This window comes from Danio aesculapii, chromosome 23 (genome assembly GCF_903798145.1).
Source record: "Danio aesculapii chromosome 23, fDanAes4.1, whole genome shotgun sequence".
Lineage (NCBI taxonomy): Eukaryota > Metazoa > Chordata > Actinopteri > Cypriniformes > Danionidae > Danio > Danio aesculapii.
In genome coordinates, this window is record NC_079457.1 from 47,079,108 (window position 1) to 47,101,451 (window position 22,344).

General features: G+C 40.2%; 1 protein-coding gene across 2 annotated transcripts in view; it reads right to left on the reverse strand.

The window, feature by feature from the left end:
- Window positions 1-22,344, reverse strand: part of LOC130217057 (pleckstrin homology domain-containing family G member 1) — a 90,697-nt gene that overhangs the window by 21,514 nt on the left and 46,839 nt on the right. For both annotated transcript variants that reach the window (XM_056449059.1, XM_056449058.1), the window contains exons 3-5: window positions 16,126-16,226; window positions 13,194-13,263; window positions 4,558-4,604 (exon numbers count right to left, since the gene is read on the reverse strand). In XM_056449059.1, coding sequence (XP_056305034.1) covers window positions 4,558-4,604; window positions 13,194-13,263; window positions 16,126-16,226 — 218 coding nt within the window. The remainder of the gene's footprint in view (window positions 1-4,557; window positions 4,605-13,193; window positions 13,264-16,125; window positions 16,227-22,344) is intronic.

Genomic DNA, 22,344 nt, shown 5'->3' on the forward strand with positions numbered 1-22,344 from the left:
TATTATTATTTACAAAAGAAAAATTAAATAGTATACATTAGCAGCAAATACATTAGCAAACAATTCAGCTAATTAAAATTAATAGCTATTATAATGAAATAGATTCAAGCTATCAAATCTCATTAGCCGTTTCTTCACTGTATAACTTACACATTCTGATTAAAGAGCAGCGAATGAATCTCTTATTTATTTAGAGTTTTTTCATTTGATTACATTAAATAACAGGTGTCACTTTAAAAATGCACAGATCATTATATAATTATAATTATACAGATTATAATGAAAGCATTCGATGGCTTTCCTGACTTTTTATGCTCATTTAGGACGAAATTAGTTGTGTTTGAAAAAAACCCCCCACCAAGATCGACATCTTTAGATGTTATTATTATTAATTATGTGTATATGTCTGTTTATACACGTACCCAAAACCCAGACTTTCACTCCGCTTTAAATCACGTGTACAGAATCCGTTTGGTAAACAGCGTCTATTTATCACTATGGAGCGCGTCAGCTGACAGTCACGCACCGCTATAATGACTGTTTTGAGGATTGCATATGAAGGGGAAACGACACTTGTAATAAAAAGGAAAGGGAATCCCGCGGTTTTTACATTTATTTCAAAGTGTTTTCATGCCTAAAACAAAGCGAAAGCACAGAACAGACTCGCATTTAAGAGCAAAGGGCGGCCCCTGGTGGTTCGGCGGTATGGGTTGCGTATAGGGAGGCTCGGCTCTTTAATGTTTATTTGCGACTCTTCAGAGAAAGACTGAAAATACGGCAAAATACTTTTATGTGATGATAGCGGGATAAAACTGTAAAATATGGGAGAATCCCTGGAAAAACAGGAGGGTTGACAGGTATGTTTTTCACATTCAAAAAATTTGCCACAGGTTTCTTGTGAGGGTTGGGTTTAGGATCAGGGTCATATAATAACTGCTATTTACAGGATAAAATACGTTAAACCCATAAAGAGTCCTCATAAATCACAAAAACCAACCTGTGTGTCTGCCCATGTATGTGTGTGTGCTTGGGTATGACAAAAAATGAAAAGAAACTACTGGGGTTTGTGTGTCTGTCTGTGTGTGTGTGTGACTCTTGCTACGGCAAGGTGTTGTATGTCAGTGCTTTTGTTCAAGTTTGTTATGTTTCAGACTTATGAATAGATTCAAAGCTCTGCACACATACACGCACCCAAAGGCAAATATATTTGACACATTTTCGCATTAATCCTTTATTCTAGACCCGTTCAGCCATAAAAATCAGCGACTTTCTGTTTATTTTCATGTCTTTCATACAGAGCAGTTGTTTGTGAAGTTAACCGAGCTCAGCTTGCTAGCCAAACAATGCTAAGCTATTTGAAGGGAACATCTTTAAAGTAGAATAGCAATTAGCACAGCTTAATTGTGTTAAGCTTGTTTTGGGGAGCGTAATGTACAAAGGTATGCTAACGTTGTTTGACACATGCTAGGAATGCAGTATTTTTTTCACTATTGTATTTGTCCACAAGTTGGCAGTGTTGAGCCCGAGTATTGTTTCATAGTTGTAAATTAAATGAAGGAGATGGAACAAGAACAATAAACCACTGAGGAGAACAATAACAGTACATACTAGCTATAAGAGCTACTCTCGCTTTGAATAACTACAAAGGCGATTTATTTTTACTCATAATTTGTGGAGAGAAAAATTAGGGACACCGGACATAGATGTGTCCATCTCAAATGAAACGTATATCTTTAATGGCTGTGTTCAACCATGTCTGAGTTGACCAACTTATAAAAAACCAAAGCTACTGAAGAACTTATGCTTGTACCTTGACTTGTCTCGTCTACTTGGTCATTTATACAAGGGTTCCTCGAATCAGTAGCTGTCTATTTCACAGAAGTAATTCACAAAACTTAACTCAGGTTTTCTTGCTTTTAGATGTCTCAAACTAGTATTGGTAACACTTCGTTTTACTGTGTACTTACTGTAGCACAACAGTGTAAACAGTAAATCAGTTTGAGTCCTGATGCATGTTAGTTCGGCATGTAAATAATCAATATTTCCTCTGAGGGCCAGTATTGTGTTGTGTTTACTTCAGTCTCAGGGTCCCTCTTATGTCATACTCCAGGGTTTATGTACAGATTTTCATTCTCTTTCCAAACAAAAGTATGCACAATGGGTTTTTTGCATCTATAAGGAGCGAAACATTTATATTGCACAGCAGTTCTATTTGGAGGAGGGATTTAAAATGGCATTTGTGGCATGAGATGTGGGTGTGGTAACAAGTATGCTAAAAACTGCATTCTCTGACTTCAGTTGCTAGCTGCCTTTGGAGACCAGTGGGGTTTACCTACACAGATCCATGTGGGATTCAAACTCAAGTCTCCAGCATGGGAGAAGGACAGACTTAATAAAGATGCTAAAAACTTTAGCCTCTTGAGACCTCTGGAGTCATGTTTACTCTCATGGCTCTTACTATTTAGCCTCTGTTACACGTAAACCTCACTACCTGTGGGACATTGACTCACTCCCAGATTAAAGCTCATGTCTCCCAGCATAAGAGCAGGGCACATTAAGAGTGTACTCACACTAGGCACGGTTGCCTCAGACTGTGCACGGGCGTGCTTGTCCCCCCTCCCCTCCTCTGAGGGCCCGCACTCACAGTGTATTTTACCTACCGAGTGCGCTTATGTCATTGATGATGCGACTGTTCAGTTTTGAAGAGATGTGCTCTCACTCTGTACAATGGAGATTGCTTTTGTTATATTGTTTTGCATTATTTTAAGTTGTTTGGGATTTTAGAAAGTGACAGTTTTGTCACCACATTTGATGCTCATAAATGTTCATGAAAGTCATCATGCTGCAGGTCATAAACTATGTCAGTTCGCATTTATTGAAAAGTAAGAATGATTAATAAATCCAGTTATTATAAAATATAAGCATACTGGGCAAAAGCCCAACCGAACCACGCTCCAGATGACCTCTTATCACTGGGCCAGGGCCGTCCAACCGAAGCACGCCCAGGCATGGCACGTAGCACTCAAACTTGTCAAACGAAGTGGGAAATGGGGGTCAAACATGCCCAGGCAGAGTTCAGATAGCCTAGTGTGAGTACACCCTAATAAGGATGTTAATGCCTTTAGTGCACCTCTCAAGTAGGTTAACTCCCAAAGCTCCTATTAGATGCCTCTGTTACACTCACACGCTTAAAAATCATTCCCATCTGGGTCACGGCACTCATATATACTTTCTGGTTCTACTAGTCCTGCTTATGGTGGTTTTCAGACCCAAATGTGCCTCTTGAGTCCAGGTAGTAACGTCTATTTACACAGGTCCCACCGGCTGGATACACTCACATCCTTAACTCACTCCCGTCCAGGTCACGGCACCAATATAATCTCTCTGATTCTTCTTACCCTGCCTAAGGTGGAATTCAGACCCAAATGTGCCTCTTGAGTCCAGGTAGTGAAGTCTATTTACACAGCTCCCGCTGGCTGGATACACTCACACCCTTAACTCACTCACATCCAGGTCATGGCACCAATATAATCTCTCTGGTTCTACTTGTCCTGGTTAAGGTGGAATTCAGACTCAAATGTGCCTCTTGAGTCCAGGTAGTGAAGTCTATTTACACAGCTCGCGCTGGCTGGATACACTCACACCCTTAACTTACTCACATCCGGGTCACGGCACCAATAAAATCTCTCTGGTCCTACTTGCCCTGCCTAAGGTGGAATTCAGACTCAAATGTGCCACTTAAGTCCAAGTAGTGAAGTCTATTTACACAGCTCCCACCAGCTGGATACACTCACACCCTTAACTCACTCCCGTCCGGGTCTCGGCACCAATAAAATCTCTCTGGTTCTTCTTGCCCTGCCTAAGGTGGAATTCAGACCCAAATGTGCCTCTTGAGTCCAGGTAGTGAAGTCTATTTACACAGCTCCCGCTGGCTGGATACACTCACACCCTTAACTCACTCCCATCTGGGTCACGGCACCAGTATACTCTTTCTGGTTCTACTTCTCCTGGTTAAGGTGGAATTTAGACCCAAATGTGTCTCTTGAGTCCAGGTAGTAAAGTCTATTTACACAGCTCCTACTGGCTGGATATACTCATCCCCCTAAGCTTCACAACACCAATGTGTGGCCTCCATAACTGTATACCTCCTTTACATTTGTTTGACATTTTAATAATGTTTGTTGAATGTACTACACATTTCTTTAAAAGTAGCACTTTCCTGATGTGCAAAAGGTCCCTTGGTGCACTTTCAGATGTAATAAGATTGGACAGCTGAGCGAGATTCAGACCGGGGGTTTCCCTCATGGGGAACCATATAGAATCAGACTGGCAGACTCCATTAGTGTTACACAGATTCACATACATGCACCATACAGTAAAATATGAGCACACACTCTCACAAGTCTCGCATTCCACACACACACATACACAGACACAGAGGCATCTGGGACAGCCATTGCTCTTGAAGTCTTGTGAAGTCTGACACTGAGAGACAGATGGTGACACACAAACCACAGCCATGAACTACAACCACAAACCACAGGAAGTATTTCTTACCTTGGATAATTTGTGCAGTACTGCGTGTAGATGTGGAAGTCTTCGCTCTAAAAAAACAATTAGGAAATTGGGTTAGTTACTCAGATGATGTCATGAGTTTGTGTGAAGGTCAGCCAAGGGTCCCTGCTATGAAAATGACTGGATAAATATCACAGTTTAACAAAGGTGTGCTGATTAGTTATTACCTAAGAAGTCAAATGTTTTTGGCTCTTGATTGGTTGGGTCTGGATTTTATCGAACCTGTCAGGTTTTAGACCATATGGGGCACAGCATGTGTATTAGGATATAACTCAGTGTTTTGACCACACTTCATTGTTATTGTTCATTTATTAGTTTGCTGGAAATTAGAACTGAATTTCGAAATGGTTTTGAAACAAATCTTAATGCTTAATAAACAAAATTAATTATGAATAGGCTAATGGATATCTGTGCGTTCAACATGTTTCCTTATGCACGAGAGTGAAAGTGAAAGTAAATAATGAGGAGGCTCATCTCTCATTCTCGCGCTGCAGATGCTCTGTTTAACTGTTTTCTCGCTAGTGAAGCGTTCAGTTTTTACACTTACAAAGTCCGCCATGTAAATAGCAAATGCGCTATGGTGTGACGCAACTGACTCTTAAAGGGAATGGGAGATGATTGGTTTATTCTCAAAACACACCTATAACTCATTAAGAGAATAAGCTCAACCCTGTTTGACCGTGCGCCGCAGCGCAAAGTGGATTTTTCCGTCCCTAAAATAGCAAAAGTGGCTTCAGACATGCCCTTAATGCTTTTGCGCCCTGCGCTTTGGACTTTGCGCATGGATCATCAAAATAGAGCCCAATATGTCGCATATTCCTCTTTTTTTATATTTTGAAAAAGAGGAGAACAAAGCATCACTGCTTGAATCGACTCCGAAATGTTTTGCGTTTTTCATAATGGATTAATTAATTTGCCTCGTACTCAGTGTGCAAAGTTTGTCTACGTTTTCATTCATTCATTTTCTTTTCGGCTTAGTCCCTTTAATAATCAGGGGTCGCCACAGTGGAATGAACCGCCAACTTATCTAGCATGCTTTACTCAGCGGATGCCCTTCCAGCTGCAACCCATCACCGGGAAACATCCATACACTCTCATTCACACACATACACTACGGACAATTTAGCTTATTCAATTCACTTATACCGCATGTGTTTGGACTGTGGGGTAAACCGGAGCCCCCGGAAGAAACCCATGCGAACATGGGGAGAACATGCAAACCCCACACAGAAATGCCAACTAACCCACCCGGAGCTCAAACCAGTGACCTTCTTGCTGTGAGGTGATCGTGCTACCCACTGCGCCACCGACCTTTAGTTTTCATTTACTGAAATTATCTAGATGTGTACTTCTTTTTCACAAAGGTATTGCCACACACACACATATATACTTGTACAGCTATCTTTATGGGGACTTCAAAAGACAACCCAACCCTCACAGGAAACACTCTGCATCTTTACATTTTCAGAATACCTCATTATGTGTGATTTATGAGCCGTTTTCCTCATGGGGACCAAAACAAATATCCCCATGAGGTCAACAGTTATGGCTATACTTGTAAATACTTGCTATATTACTATGTAAGGAATACATGCACACATACACACACAGCGGGTGCAGTGACTGTAATAGGAGTCCTGATGTTGTGTTTACTGTAATGGTAGATGTGAGCGTGCTCTGATTAAATCTCTCCTCTCCTCCTTCATCTGGAGTCTTTTGCTCTCTCATTCCGCCTATATGAACATCAAAGCTCTTGGAAAAGTACAGAGAGTCTGAGTATCAAAGAGCCATTTATCCTCTTCCTCTAATATCCCTTCACTCGGCCGCCCCCGCTGGCTTTCACATCTGCCCTCTCTCTATCCACACACACACACACAAACACACAGGTAGCCATATTAGTGTGTCCTTGTTGTGACCCAAACACACATACACACACACACACACAAGCGCAGTGGTAGGTTCTCGTCTAAATTGAAGGGCAGTATATTCTCTGCTCTCTTCAAACATCTGGAACCGCAACCAGATGTGCACTTATGGTTTGATAATGCTAAAGTTGTCTTCAAGGCTACACAAGTATCATTGTAGATGTGGCTAAAACACTGGAGTGAGAGAAGCGGGCTAGCATTTAGCATATTTAGCATAACAAAATAGTGGTCAGTTATGCTAAATTAGCTTCCTAGTTTTGATTAGAGAGTTTCTTACACACACTTTCAGTTTAATTTCATAATACACACTGCAGGTTCAGTACGTTTCTCTGACCGCTCAGTGTCTGAAATGCTTGTTTCCAGGATCTGGTCTTTCTTAACCACGGCTTTTTAAGAGTCTGATCTGCTCTGATTGGGCAGATGGCTGTACTCTGTTCTGGTTGGTCAAATGACTATACTCCGCTCTTATTGATCAGATGATAGTACTCCGCTCTTATTGGTCAGATGACAGTACACTGCTCTTATTGCTCAGGTGATGGTACTCTACTCTTATTGGTCAGATAATGCTACTCAGCTCTTATTGGACAGATGACACCACTCTGATTGGTCAGCTGATGGTACTCTACTCTGATTGGTGAGCTAAATCTGCTTTGATTGGTCAGAAGATGGTACTCTCCTCTGATTGGTCAGATGACAATACTCTGCTCTGATTGGTCAGATAACAGTATTCTACTCTGATTGGTCAGCTGATGGTACTCTACTCTGATTGGTGAGCTAAATCTGCTTTGATTGGTCAGCTGATGGTACTCTACTCTGATTGGTGAGCTAAATCTGCTTTGATTGGTCAGATGATTGCTCTGCTCTGATTGGTCAGATGACAGTACTCTATTCTGATTGGTCAGATAACGATACTCTGCTCTGATTGATCAGATTACAGTACTCTACTCTTATTGATCAGATGATGGTACTCTACTCTGATTTGTCAGCTAAATCTGCTTTGATTGGTCAGATGATTGCTCTACTCTGATTGGTCAGATGACAGTACTCTACTCTTATTGGTCAGCTGATGGTACTCTACTCTGATTGGTGAGCTAAATCTGCTTTGATTGGTCAGAAGATGGTACTTTCCTCTGATTGGTCAGATGACAATACTCTGCTCTGATTGGTCAGATGACGATATTCTGCTCTTATTCATCAGCTGATGGTACACTTCTTAAATTGGTCAGCTGAATCTGCTTTGATTGGTCAGATGATTGCTCTACTCTGATTGGTCAGATGACAGTATTCTACTCTGATTGGTCAGATTAATCTGTTTTCACTGGTCAGACGACTCTGCTCTACTCTAATTGGTTAGCTGACCAATGCACACTTATATAATGTTTTACACTGTGAAGAGGGAACATGCAGTGATTGACTGTTATTTATAACTGTTTTCACATAAAATTCAGTTCTGTTGCCATTGATTCATTCATTCATTCATTCAGCTTAGTCCCTTTATTAATCTGGGGTCACCACAGCGGTATGAACCGCTAACTTATCCAGCACATGTTTCACGCAGCGGATGCCCTTCCAGCTACAACCCATCTCTGGGAAACATCCATACACACTCACTCACACTCATACACTACGGACAATTTAGCCTACCCAATTCACCTGTACCGCATGTCTTTGGACTGTGGGAGAAACCGGAGCACCTGGAGGAAACCCACGCGAATGCAGGGAGAACATGCAAACTCCACACAGATATGCTAACTGACCCAGCCGAGGCTCGAACCAGCGACCTTCTTGCTGTGAGGCGACAGCACTACCTACTGCACCACTGCGCTATTTAGCTGATTTAAATCAATTTAGCTTTCATATTTTCTTGAATAAAACCAATTAGTTTAGGATTTTGGGGGGAGTGTAAATCAGTATAAGCTAAAACTGTAAACTCCAATTGATGAAGCATGATAGACTTAAATAAATGAGTAAACTGCATTACATTTAACTTAAATAACTTAAGTTAATAAAACTAAAGCTTAAAAAATAAAAGCTAAATCAAAATATAAAAAAGTAAAATAAAAATGACGAAAAAAAATTACCAAATTAATGAAACGAAGTATAAATATAATAAAAACTGAACATTTTAAAACATCTCGATTCATGAGGGATTTTAGTGATTTATACTTTTGAAATTCTTTTATCTTCAAGGATATATATTTTCTACAATTAATACGTTTACCACATTGTGTTTAGTGCATTATTTTTCCTTTGAGGACAGTGCTTTGTCATGTTTGGATAGTTGTTGTTGTTTATTTTCATGGGTAACACTTTCATATAATAGTTCATAAGTTAATGTTAGTTAAAGGGCACCTATGGTAAAAAAATCTACTTTTCAAGCTGTTTAGACAGACATATGTGCATGTATGGTGTATAGAGCATCATATTGGGGTGATATAAGCACACCCAGTGCTTTTTTTTTCAATTTAACAACATAAAAACGGTGGACCAATTGGAGCGGTTTTCAAATCGACCGCAACTTTATGTAGGAGTGCGGTCCCCCCGCCCACCAATATTGATTGACAGGCGCGTCATCATATCCTCAGTTTGTTGATTCACGTCCGCCATTTTCAGCGTGAGTCGAAGCGATATCACTAAAGGAACACGCTAGCTCTATTTTTAGATGCAAGGCTCATTGGGCTCAACACAAGAGCAATATTCTCCACATTATCGCTCTAATCGGAATTATTGGTTGCATCTTTAGGTGGGTTTGCAAACATGTGTACTTCTCATTGAGTCTACCTTATACTTCAGCCGTTTGCATTTCTCGCGATCCCAGAAGCTCCCTGTGATCTTAACTAGCATGCGTTTTAGAATACTAAACATCGGTTTCTATCAGGGTACACTCAAGTCGACGGCTGGGCGCCGCGGACCGCTGCAGAAACCTGTGTTTAGAATTTAAAAATGCGTGGTGCGACGATTCGGGACACTTCATGTCTCTGCCACGCCACAGAGAGTGTCTGGTGTGCCGTGTCGCGGCTTCGAGCGGCGCATCCGGTGCCTCAGTCAAAGTTAACTCAGTGTGCGTGGTTATTAGTCTCGGTGTACAAGCTCGGTACTTGAAACTAGCACACAGTTGGCTGTAAAACTGTACAAAGACACAAATGATTTTGTACTCTCTGCTTGGTCTGTGTCCGAGTCGTACATGTACGACTGAATGCTGATCCTCTCTCTGCTTCTCTCAGTCTGCCTGTCTGACTCTGCTGCAAACACAGAGTGGGTGAGCTCATGGCTCCGCCCCCTTGTTACGTTGGGCGGGAAGCCGAAACTAATCTACATGTGAAGCAACACACCCCTAAATCAGCGAACTGTGGACACGCCCCCAACATGACACTTTTTAACACATTATAATAAACAAATCTGAGTTGTGTTTTAAACTGAACCTAAACTGGCACACTCAGAAGAACCAGAATATTAATATTAAATCATAAAAAGGGGTAAACTATGTGCCCCTTAAAGTATTTAATATCATTAAGCATGAACAACCTTGTACAGCATTTATTAATCATAGTTCAACATTACTTATGCATTACTAGAATCCAAAGTTGTGCTTGTCAGCATTAGTTAATGCACCGAGAGTTAACAAGAACAACTTTATTTCCATCCTAACATCAACATTGAATAAATAAATGCTGTAATAAATGTGCTGTCAATTATCTGTCCACGATAATACATGCATTAACCAATGGAGAACTACTTTAAAGTGTCATCACATCAAATTAGTCAGAATATCACACACTTTAGTGTCTTTTATTGACTAATACACACCTTGTTTGATACATCGACAGCCAAACCAAAGAAAAAGACCCAAAAGTAAAAGCTCAAATAAGAGCGTGAACACTGATAACTGTAATAAGGCCGGTTTCAGCTCAGGATTAGGCTGGAGTGTGGGTTTATGTGTTATATTGTCGTAAGCCACAGTCTTTAGCGCTGTGTAAATCATCAGCCCCCTGCTAACAGCACATTAGCACAACAAAAACTCCAACAAACAAAGCAATTATCACACAAAACCACAGGACAGAAAGCCTCGCAAACCAGCTGCATTCCAGCAGCTGTTAATTACAGCTATAAACAAGCTACAACGCTTACATGAGTGTGTGAATGTGTGTGTGTGTGTGTGTGTGTCATTATCCTAGTGAATAGACACACTGAAGTAGGAAGCTAATTATAACACGTAACAGACGCAATAGAGTTTTATTATAAGAATGGTCGTTTAGGTGATAGTTTTAAATGTGAGCATACTCTACCTTCTCCATTCGTGTATCAAGGAAGAAAACAAAACATGAAAAAATGGGGGTTCGGTTTTGAGTGTTGAATCATTCGATGGATGTGTTTCCATCTAAAGATGCGAATTAAACTGATGAAAAAAAGGGGAATATCACAGCCTGATCTCACAAGAGAGTATTTTACGTTTCGTCAGTTTAGTGGCTAATTCGTTCGAATTCGTCAGTCGTACAAAATTGTACGATTTTAAAAAGAAGGCGTGGCACCTAACCCCACCCCTAAACCCAACCGTCATTGGGGGATGAGCAAATCGTACGAAAATGTACGAATTAGATCGTACAAATTCATACGAATTAGCTACTAAATCAAAAAGTTACGAATTGCTGTGAGACTGTGTTGAATATCACATCAAACATCTGCGAATAATGCAGTATTTTTATCCAATGAGTCAAACAAAACAAAGTCGTCACTTTCTGAAAAATAATAACAGGAAATACAGAGTTTTGTGCGGTAGATGAGCCTCTTTTCTTCTATAATAAATGACATGCGCCTCAGAAAACAAAGACGAAACGCAATGTAAAATGTAAACCCAAACGTGTGGTGTTTTTTTGAGGTGTGAGATGCTCTTTGGGACCACAGATGCTCAAGACAGTTCCTGAGGTAATAATAATACTGAACCACTGTGATGACAGACTTTGGTTGAGGGATTTCAGTAAGACCAAAACAACATTTCAGATGTTTTACAATGTGCTGGAAATGCTGGTTTGTCCATTAATGGCACATTTTTATCATCGCATGATCTGTTAAAACAAAATAACTTGACTTTTTTGATGTGCATCCTGGAATTTGTTCAGCAAATGTGTTTTAATGGTAGATTATGTGCATTGTTTTCAACCCAGGCTCATTCTGAAAACGTACCGCTATATACATTTCTGGAGAGCACCAAATATGTCCAGAAGGTACGCTTTTTTGCAGTTTTTGTTTTCGCGAATCCATCAGAGGCCGCTGGGAATGCTTTTTCAGACCTCAATTTTCTATTGCGAGTGCCATTCACACTTGCTGTTTATGCATAAATCCACCAGAGGCCGCTGTCGACTCACTGACTGACCGACCGACTACCTGACCGATCTCCCGACCCACCTCCTTCCCTAAACCCAACCAATAGTGTTTTCAAAAGCAACAATTGACCCGATCACCCCTTTTCCTAAACCCAATCTCTCGCTCATTAGCATAAACAGCACTGAGTGAGAAGCAGCTGTCCAACATTAGAGTTTTTGAATCTGTCACTATGCTGACGCATACGTGTTTATAGCTCCACCCTCTTTGGAAAAGAGCACAATCTCATTTGAAAAGGAATCCATCAGAGGCCGCTGGGAATACTTTTTCAGACCTCAATTTTCTATTGCGAGTGCCATTCACACCTGCCTATTACGCTTTAAACCACCAGAGGCCGCTGTCGACTCACTGACTGACCGACCGACTACCTGACCGATCTCCCGACCCACCTCCTTTCCTAAACCCAACCAATAGTGTTTTCAAAAGCACCAATTGACCCAATCACCCCTTTTCCTAAACCCAACCGCAGTGTTTTAAAAAGCAATCCAGAAAAAGAAAAGCCCTCGCCTGATTTTTACCACGTTTTCAGATTCTACCACATTCCCACCCTGTGATTTACTTGTTTATTTTATTTTTTGGCTTCTGTTTTTGTCTTACCTGCTTTCTGGAACCGCTCTTCACTGGACTCGAACCCTATCATTGTGGTGAAATCAGATGACAAGCCACTGGACAAACTGGTAACAGCGAGAAAGCGAGAAAAGGAACGGCATCACACCGCCCTGTAGCATTCGTTTTAAAGACGAAATGCAGCCATACATGCGTCTGGCTACATAATTTGCAATCTCCAGAAATGTATATAGGGCTGCGTTTTCAGAATGAGCCTGTGTTGCTTTTTTCTTATCCGATAACAGTTTGTCCTACTCAGCTGTATATGTATGCTTTTTTAAATGTGCATTTATATGGAGTTTCCATATTAAATGGAGGTAAATGGAGTTTCCATTAAGCATTTTTTAAGAGACAGTCCAAACTGCACATGAAAGTAGATGAATGGAAACAGTTATTGTCAGCATGAAACCGATGCTGCTATATTCTTACATTTTGTAATTTATATCTGAGTGAAAGAGCTTTTTAAATGAGAACAAATGTAGGGCGGGGCTTAATTTTGTCCATGGGTAATTGATTGGATGATGGTGGTTTGCTGCTATTGGTGGATTTTTTGAGTGGCAGGCTGATCCCACTCTAACTCCAGTCAGAGAGAGATTTTGGGGAAGATATTTTGATTGGAGTTTAGGTGTATAAATAAAATGCAAATGATACATACAGCTGTGTGACAACATAAGGAAATAAAGATAGAGAAAAAAATAAAGAGTTTACCTTGGCTACAAAACACTTTGCAATGGCGACTGGGTTGGCGTTGCACTTCTCCAGGTCACGAAGCAGCTCACTGAAACACACACACACACATTGATTGTATATGGTTAGTCACAGTGATGTTAGGGCTGAGCCGTTATAAAATGTTCAGACTCTCTTCCAGTGCTGTTCTCTATTGTAGACCCACTTCCATGAATTGAACAGTGTTGTGAATGCATGTGTGGTCATTTCTGCATTGCAGTCATATGAGGTAACACTGTGAGTGTGTGGGCTCAGTTTGGTGTGTCTGTGTGTGTGTGTGTGGTCTGAAATGAGAGAATAACCTGAGGAAGGAGAGAAATGGCAAATACATCAGACTTAAACAGAAGATCCTCCTTCAACAGACTATAAAGGGCACCTTCTCTGTTTGTAGTGTAGTTGGCATTTTTTTGTTGTTTTTTTGGGGGGGGGGGGACAGGCCAAAAGTGAAGGAACATGTTGAAATCAGAAGCTAATGAATATTACATGTGTTATTACATTAGTTATTTTCATAAATATTAACGTGCAAGCTTAACTTTAAAGTGTGAGGATGTCTAGTGAGAGTTAAGAACTTCAAATTATAGTTCATAAAAAAAACAAATTGTAAACAAGCCTAATAAAGGATCAAATAAATTAATAATTAAGTAATAAACACCAGACTAAATAATAGGTTTGAAAGTACCAGGCTTGTAAATGTGGCTTAAAAGGGCGCTATTGTGCAAAAATTACTTTTATAAAGGGTTTAAACACAGATGTGTGGCAACAGTGTGTGAATATAACCAGCCTCTAATAGTAAAAAATAATCAATTACATTTTTTATAATCAGACTTGATAAAAACAGTCTGCAGAAAGACTTTGATTGACATTTTCCCATTGTACGTGTAATCAGAAGGGGAAAGCCCCGCCCATTAGTGACCATCTCTCGCTCATTAGCATAAACAGCCCTGAGTGAGAAGCAGCTATCCAACATTAGAGTTTTTGAATCTGTCACTATGCTGATGCATACGTGTTTATAGCTCCACCCTCTTTGGAAAAGAGCACAATCTCATTTGAATTTAAAGCGACAGTCACCAAAATGGCGATGAATTTGAATCAAAGCCTAAAAGAGGCATATTCAAAGAGTTCTAAAACATTATTTGTGTGGTATTTTGAGTTGAAACTTCACATGCACACTCTAGGGGCATCAGAGACATGTTTTATATATTGTAAAAAGGGTCATAACAGGTAGCCTTTAAATAAAGAAATGCTAAACAAGCCTATAAATATTATTTACATATAAATAACATTTATTTATAAATAAATAAATAAACAAATAGATAAATAAATAATAAACACCAAACTAAATAATAAGTTTCTCAGTAACAGGCTAGTAAATTTGGCTTTATTTGTTACTGACGACTAGATGTCAGATTTTGAGTTATTGCGAAACCTATATTTTGCGTAAAATGACTTGTTTTGAGTCAGAAACCTTCGTAAAAGGGTTGAGTGGTTATACTTTATGAATGCATTAAAAACTACACTATTTGTGAATAGTTAAAGAATGAAAGAAGACCATTAAATTTAGCAATTAAAAGTAAATGTCACGATCACCAGCGATCATACTCCCAAGATTGCTGGATCTCACACACATTCACATGGACTACAACTTATGGACTACATATTCAGTCATGCCACACACACACACACACCTGCTCCAAGTCTCCATTGATTAGACTCCCACAGCTGATGCTGCTTCTGGACTGATTACACACACTACTTTAGCACCACACACACACTCACTTCCTGGCTGAGTCTTGTTTACCTGTAAAGTGACAATTCAACGCGGTTTCCTTAGTCTTGTTTCTCCGTGTTTTGACCCTTGCCAAGTTTGTCTGTTTGTCCATGTTCACTGCCTGCTTTCCGACCTCTCGCCTGTTATAATGACTACGATTCTGGATTTGCCTTTATTCATCTGTTTGCACCTGTGTTGACCCTTGCTTGCCTGACTACCGAATAAACCTGCACTTGGATCCAAACGTTGTCTCTATCACTCCACGTGTTAGACAAGATTCGGCCAGGAAGTGAGTGTGTGTGTGGTGCTAAAGTAGTGTGTGTAATCAGTCCAGAAGCAGCATCAGCTGTGGGAGTCTAATCAATGGAGACTTGGAGCAGGTGTGTGTGTGTGGCATGACCGAATATGTAGCACATAAGTTGTAGTCCATGTGAATGTGTGTGAGATCCAGCGATCTTGGGAGTATGATCGCTGGTGATCGTGACAGTAAATTGGAAGGTTATTTAATTCAATCGAAGTTTAATTTACATTTAATTTATGAAAATGTTCTTAATTATTATTCATTTTAAATCAAACGATGTCAGCACGACTTTTTCATACAGCGTTCAACTTAACTCATTACTGAAATCTGTAACAAATAAATAAATAAACAAACAAACAAACAAACAAACAAACAAATAAATAAATAAATAAATAAAAATAATTGTAATTCTTCCTTAGTGTTGGGTCTTTGGTCTAAAAGTCTAAATAATTAGGTCTTATGAAAAGTTATAAAAGCTTTAATCACCAAAAGGCAAATTACATTTTCTTGTTTGATTTAATTGATTTTGTCAGTGAAAATGAACTTTTCCATGAAAACGTTTGTCAATGAAAATGAAATTTTAAAGTCAACGGCTGGTTGGAAAGACATACATTTTTGCACAATGTAAAATAAGTTATTCCGGGTACGTTTTGTTGCACTTTTCAGATGACAAATCCACTAGAGGGAGCTGTCTACATTTTTGCAAATCTATAAGTCGTTGGTGTCATGCTGCCCTGTAGAGTTTATTTTTACCTAAAAACTGCAGTCAAACATATTTCTAACCCTTCTGTTGTCTTAGAATTCTGTATACACCGTTCGTCCTGTGTTAAAATGTGTCTGTGTACCTGTTAAATCGGTAGATGTCCCGGATATTCCCAAATAAAGAGTTCCTCTCCTCATCTCCCAGCAGCAGAAGGGACTGGTTGCTGATGCAGTCCAGGTAATCCTGTGGAAACACAGATGAAAGCAGGAATAATCTCATCAGCGCTCGTGTGTTTGACATGGCTCAGGGGTTGCCGTATTTGGACAAACAGACCATGCTTCAACTCTCACATCTGACATTTTCACATCAGTAGATCAGCTATGTCTACAACTTATGTAAAACACAAGCGGAGTGGCGCTTTGATGCACATAAGAGCATCAGATAACGGTCATTTCCTTAAACATATGCAAAATTTACTAGTGGGCCGGAGCGAAGTATCACAGGAAGAAAGTAATGATTTTTTAGGATCCCTGACATTTTCTTTTTCAGACTATAACAGCACATAAGCCATGCAACGCTTGACTCTTGTCAGATATCACCTGATTTAAAGTCATACCTGCCAACATTCGGATCATAAAATCCTGCAGATTTAATCCGGGGGTGCGACAGTGGGGTAGCGCAAAACGCGGCGGGCCCTGCACGGACTGCTGGCGGGGGGAGGGGCAGGTATGAGGATGGTTGCACGGTGGGTTCGGTGCGCATGGGGACTTAACCCAGGGGGGTGGAATTCCAGGAGTTTACCGGTAGAAAGAACAATACGGGAGGTGACCGGGAGACCGGGGTCTGAAATAAGTTGGGTTTCTCTTTTCATGTGTCACAGTAATGAACAATCTACTGGTGATTTAGTGCTATTACACATCCTTAGGTTTGCATTGTTTACATTGGGCTTTTCAGTTATTCAAGTAAATCAGTTATAAATATCAAGAGTTCATGTCAGGACGAAAGTAATAGTTTTTTTCTGTCCTGCTGCGAAAAAAACACAACTTATTTATTTATATATTTATTCCACATTTCTCGCTTCCAGATTTTATTAAAAGAATACATATTGCCAATATTCATATTGCCAATATTCTAATGTTTTTATTATGTTTCTTATTTTTATTTGAATTATGTTTGAATTAGGTGAATTATTTCTATTATTTAAATGTGCGCAGTGCAAGCGTGAATATCAGACATTCCTCCATCGGTAAAGCGGTTTCAGATTGCACTGATCGCTCCGTGTAAATACACACCACTGTTTGAGTGTGTGCTGCTTGTGCAAACAAACAGGCTGCTGTTCAGTCTTCTGCTGCAGCTGATGCAGAAATAAAACACTTCAGCGTTCAGCTGCACAGAGAGCTTTTCATTCTCTAATTCTGTAATATACCCATGCACTGCTGTTTTATTGGACACGCTTGGATGTACTGAACTAGTTTCACAATGAAGAAACTTTCATGATGCCTTTATAACTGTCTGCTTATCCAAGAAAGCTTCTTTGACACAATCTCTATGGTATAAACTGCTATATTAATTAAAAATGACTACATTTAAAAAACTGCAGAAGACCCCAGCTGACTCTCTTATTCCCACACACACACAAATATAGCGTCAGCATGTGTGTGTTTGTGCTGTAAGTTCTGCTCCGCCCTGTGTCTGAATGTGTCTGTATTGGGTTGACAGACGAGATAAGTGATTCTCTCACTCTGATACACATCTATACCTGAAAAGCCTCAGGCAGTGTAAAATAACCATTCTGTGTCTGCAGAAAACACACCCTGTGTCAACACCTCGCTCGCACTTAAAGCACAGACTACAGCGCCACATATTCAAGAAAACAAAAAGGCTTTTACAACTGAAAAACATTGATCAATAATGCTGAATGAATCAAGCAAGTAAACGTTTTCTGCTTGCTCAGATTTGTATATCAGAGCTGATATTTATAGCAGAGCATATAAACAATGTATAAGAGTATCTGTCAATTGACATATATTGATCAAAAACATATCAAGATTAACATTTATTAATTAAAAAAGCCTCTCCGTGTTTATGTGGGATTCCTCTGGGCACTCCAATGCAGCCTTACGTACCCCCAGCTACGTATTTCGCGGTCTCCAGAAACGTCCACGGGACTACCTTCTCAGAATGAGCCTGGGTTGTCTAACGCTCATGGCGTTAAGGCATTCAGCTGTCCGAATCCACTTTTGCTATTTTAAGGACAGAAGAATGCGGTTTGAGCAAAGGTGCATGGTCTAACAGGGTTGTGCTTATTCTCTTAATGAGTTCTGGGTGTGTTTTGAGCATAACGTGTATTAAACCACTTTAAGTAGCGTTAATTATCAGTTGCGTCGCGCCATGGCGCATTTGCTATTTACATAGCGGACTTTGTAAGAGGAAAAACTGAATAGAAAAACAGATCATTTCACTGGCGAGAAAACAGTTTAACAGACCATCTGCAGCGCAAGGATAAAGAATGAGCCTCCTCCATTTGGCCTCTTTACTTTACTTTTACTCTTTACTCAAGACTGATCAAATCTAAACTTGCTTTTATTAAAACACATATAAATATGCATAAAATAAATAATACTGCTAATAATAATAACATTATAATAAAAATGCAAATTCTCATGAATAAACTGTTCATAAACTGCTGTACACCCTGTGTGTATTAAGCGTTTAGACCTGCAATGTCGCAAAACCAACATAACTTTCACTTAGTCAATGGCGCGGTCTATTTCAGTTCATCAAAATAGCAACGTGCCAACAATGCACCTTAACACACCTCATTTATAGACCGGCCCACCCATGAGTCCACAAAGTAGCGCAAATTAATTTGCTATTTAAACCATGTGACGCAAAACATGAAAATGAAGGTTGCGCTGGTCTGAAAATAGCAACAAATCGCGCCAAACACGTCTTGCGTCTTATTGCGTCGGGTGTATGATAGGACCCTCAGAGTATACCATCATTCAGCTTTTTTAAAAATTATTTTCGGCCTCAAACGATGTACGAAAACATATTTTGAAGTATACCAGGGCCTTAAGGGCTCATTCACATCCAATGCATCTTTATGTCAGGATTCTGCCACTTCGGTCTTGCTAATTCTTGTTTTGGTGGCAGAGTTCTGACGCTAGTCCTGTCTTGTCTAGTATCTGGTGCTCGGCTCCAGTTTTCTCTGGTGGAGCACTCGCATATCCTGTCTGTCTTCATCTTTTTATGAGGGCCGTACTTAAACTAATGTGTTTCTGCAACATCAAATTAAAATATTAAACAACACATAGCGTCTTTGTAAGCAACTATAAAACAAATTATGGGTAATCAATGTATTATTCACTTGCAAATAGGGATTGTTTGCAGCCTTGAGCTCACTAATATATTCAGACATGTTACTGTACAATTTTGTGTCCTTGTAAACCACATAAACAAACACACACACATTTAGCCATCGCACATTAGCAGGGTTGTGTGTTAGCAACAGGCTCCTTTAAAGTTGTTTCCCTAATGTCCTTCCTCTCCTTTATCTGTCATCTCCATACATCCTGCCTGCTTTCCTTTACTCTTTCCTCAAACATCTATCATTCTCTCAGGGCAGGGCTTGTGAATGTGTATATGTATAGATGACCCCCTGAAACGCACAGCAGACCCTCCTGAAGAGTGAGAAAAGCAGGGCAAAGGTGAGAGGAAGAGTTCAGCATTCATCTCTGCACTCGGTCAAACCACAACCATGTGCACTTTACATCTGACAGCAGCATAAATCATGCACAAAGGAGCACACAGACATGCCTCTTTCTCTGAGAGCTCCAGCACTCGTGGTTTAGTGGTGGGATAACAGTGGAGGACAAAAGGTTTGATCCCGATTATGAGAAACCCTTAGACTGGACACTGCCATTAATATCCCTGATGGACAGTTCACACAGAACTACACACTACATCGCTAATGCATGAACCATTACTTCACCATGATGAACTGACAGCCCTTTCTTGCTATTGAACACATAAGGCAATATGGCATATGTTGATTAGATGCTATTAAGCTCTAAAATAGTTCACGTGAATAAAACCCCAGACCTACTTCAAACGAAAGGAAATAACAAACTTCTCAGTTTTGCATTTGAGAGCAAAAACAAGTTGTAAAAGGCTGAGTGACGGTGTACGGTGTGCTGTAGGAGGTGGAGTTATATATGCATCACATTGCTCGCGTGTACTGGTCTACTCCTAAAGACTGTTTTGGTCGCATATGCACCCGAAATTTTATCTATGCGACCTCAAAGTATATTTGGGAGCATTTGTGCGAGTGCATAAAATTGTTGGCGTGCCAACAGTTTTCACAGAAGAATGTTCCCCGCATGCACGTATTTAGGAGACATTCAGGCATCTTTGCACCTGAAAACGCCAAACGCAGTGCTTAGGAATGGTTTAAAACAGTTGTCAGGTCAACTTGCTGCAGTAAACAAATCCTGCAATGCTTGTCCCGCCTCCAAGCTCTTCTTATTGGCCCACTGCGCTAGAACAGAACGCGAATTGATTGGTTAATATCAGCTGTCAATCACTCAGTTCCAATGACAGGGAGCTACAGCAACGAAAATGTAAAGGTCTGAATACGAGAGAATGAAAACGACACTGACAGATTTAGTTTTAGCAACCACCTAAAGTTACAAATAATGGCACATCTGATTACTGATCATGTGGTGAATGTTAATCCAGCATTTACACTTTTCCAAGAGTGGATAAAAGACTTCAAGTGGTTAAAGTCTGCTATGAAAATGACTAAAGCATTCACTGTAAAGCCGGTGGGATGGAGTTTGCAGGTAACAATGCCACATCTACACATTTAAAGCATGAGAGGTTCTAATTAGTCCTTCATTTAATCGTCACGATGCTTTAGCGATTCACCATCGCTAAAGAGCATGCCTTCACTGAGATGAAACTAATATTGCAACTCATAATAAGACAGATAATGCTATTCAGATGACGGATGGAAATAATAAGTTACATGTCAATATCATCTGTGCAATATCAGACAGCACCCGTGAGAACATCACAGTTATTATCGTTAACTCTGTTCATCTCATTCACGTCAAGCAGTGCGAGTAGGGCCGGTGGGCGCATGCAGATTTCTTTTGTTAGTTTTATTAGTGTTGATTTCAAATGCAATGAATCTGTTAATAGAAAGCATGTAGTAACTGTACTCATAAGTTTTGGTGGGTGCGACAAAATTTTGTCTGGTGCTTCTAAATTTTTGAAGTTAGGAGCACCGGTGCTACCAAGAAAAAAGGTTAATTTTGAGCCCTGACAATGCAATGGCGTCTGTGAAAGTTCTGGAAACATCTGCTCTGCTCTGTAAAAACCAGCTCTGCTACTTAACTCTTTAGTTTGTTCATGTTGTTGTCCTCCTATCTTACCTCTGTGGAATGATAAACGACTCGTGAGCGGAAGTAAATGCAAGACAAAGAAAGCGGAGTTCCAGAACACACCCACTGATTGTATAAACCAATGGTTGCTCAAAGGTGTTTTGGAGTCAAAAGCTAAGTTCATTTTGCCGGCAGCTAGCTCTCTGCAACTCTTACATGGTCGCGCACTGAAGATAAGCAGGGCAGTGCCCGGTCAGTACCTGGATGGGAGACCACATGGAAATGCTAGGTTGCTGTTGGAAGTGGTGTTAGTGAGACCAGCAGGGGGTGCTCAACCTGTGGTCTGTGTGGGTCCTAATGCTTCAGTATTTTGATGAGGATTCTATACTTCTGAGTGAGCGCCGTCTTTCAGATGAGACCGAGGTCCTTTCCACTGGACATGACATTCGGACACAACTGTTGGATTACGCCCCCTTGTGGCAATCGTACAGAATTTTTTTGTTTTGTCGTGCACCATGGAAGAGAAGCTGATTCTCGCGTTTTCCGAAATAAAGGAGTGCAAAAGAGCCTTTATACTTCGTGAATTCACCATGGTTGAATGAATGAATGAATGAATACTAGAAATTCATTGACCACTAAACATTTTGGAGGGAATGTGGAGAAAACATAAAAAAGAATATTTTTTATTACTCCTTTATTTTTAATATAGAATTAACGAAAATTAACGAAAAAACTACTGTATCTCATCTCGCTCGCACGGACCTGCTTGGACAACACTGGAATACATCACATCCGGTCAGCCAGTCGCATACGGTCTAGTCGCAGGAGTTCAAATATTTCAACGCATCCGCAGCTCAATTCGGATCCGAATTTTCCGCATACGGAGATGATCGGAACTCCCGGACTACTCTCCTTTGGAAATGACTGACTTCCGGTCTGTTGCTTGTCGTTTGTCGTGTGCAGTGGAAAGGTGG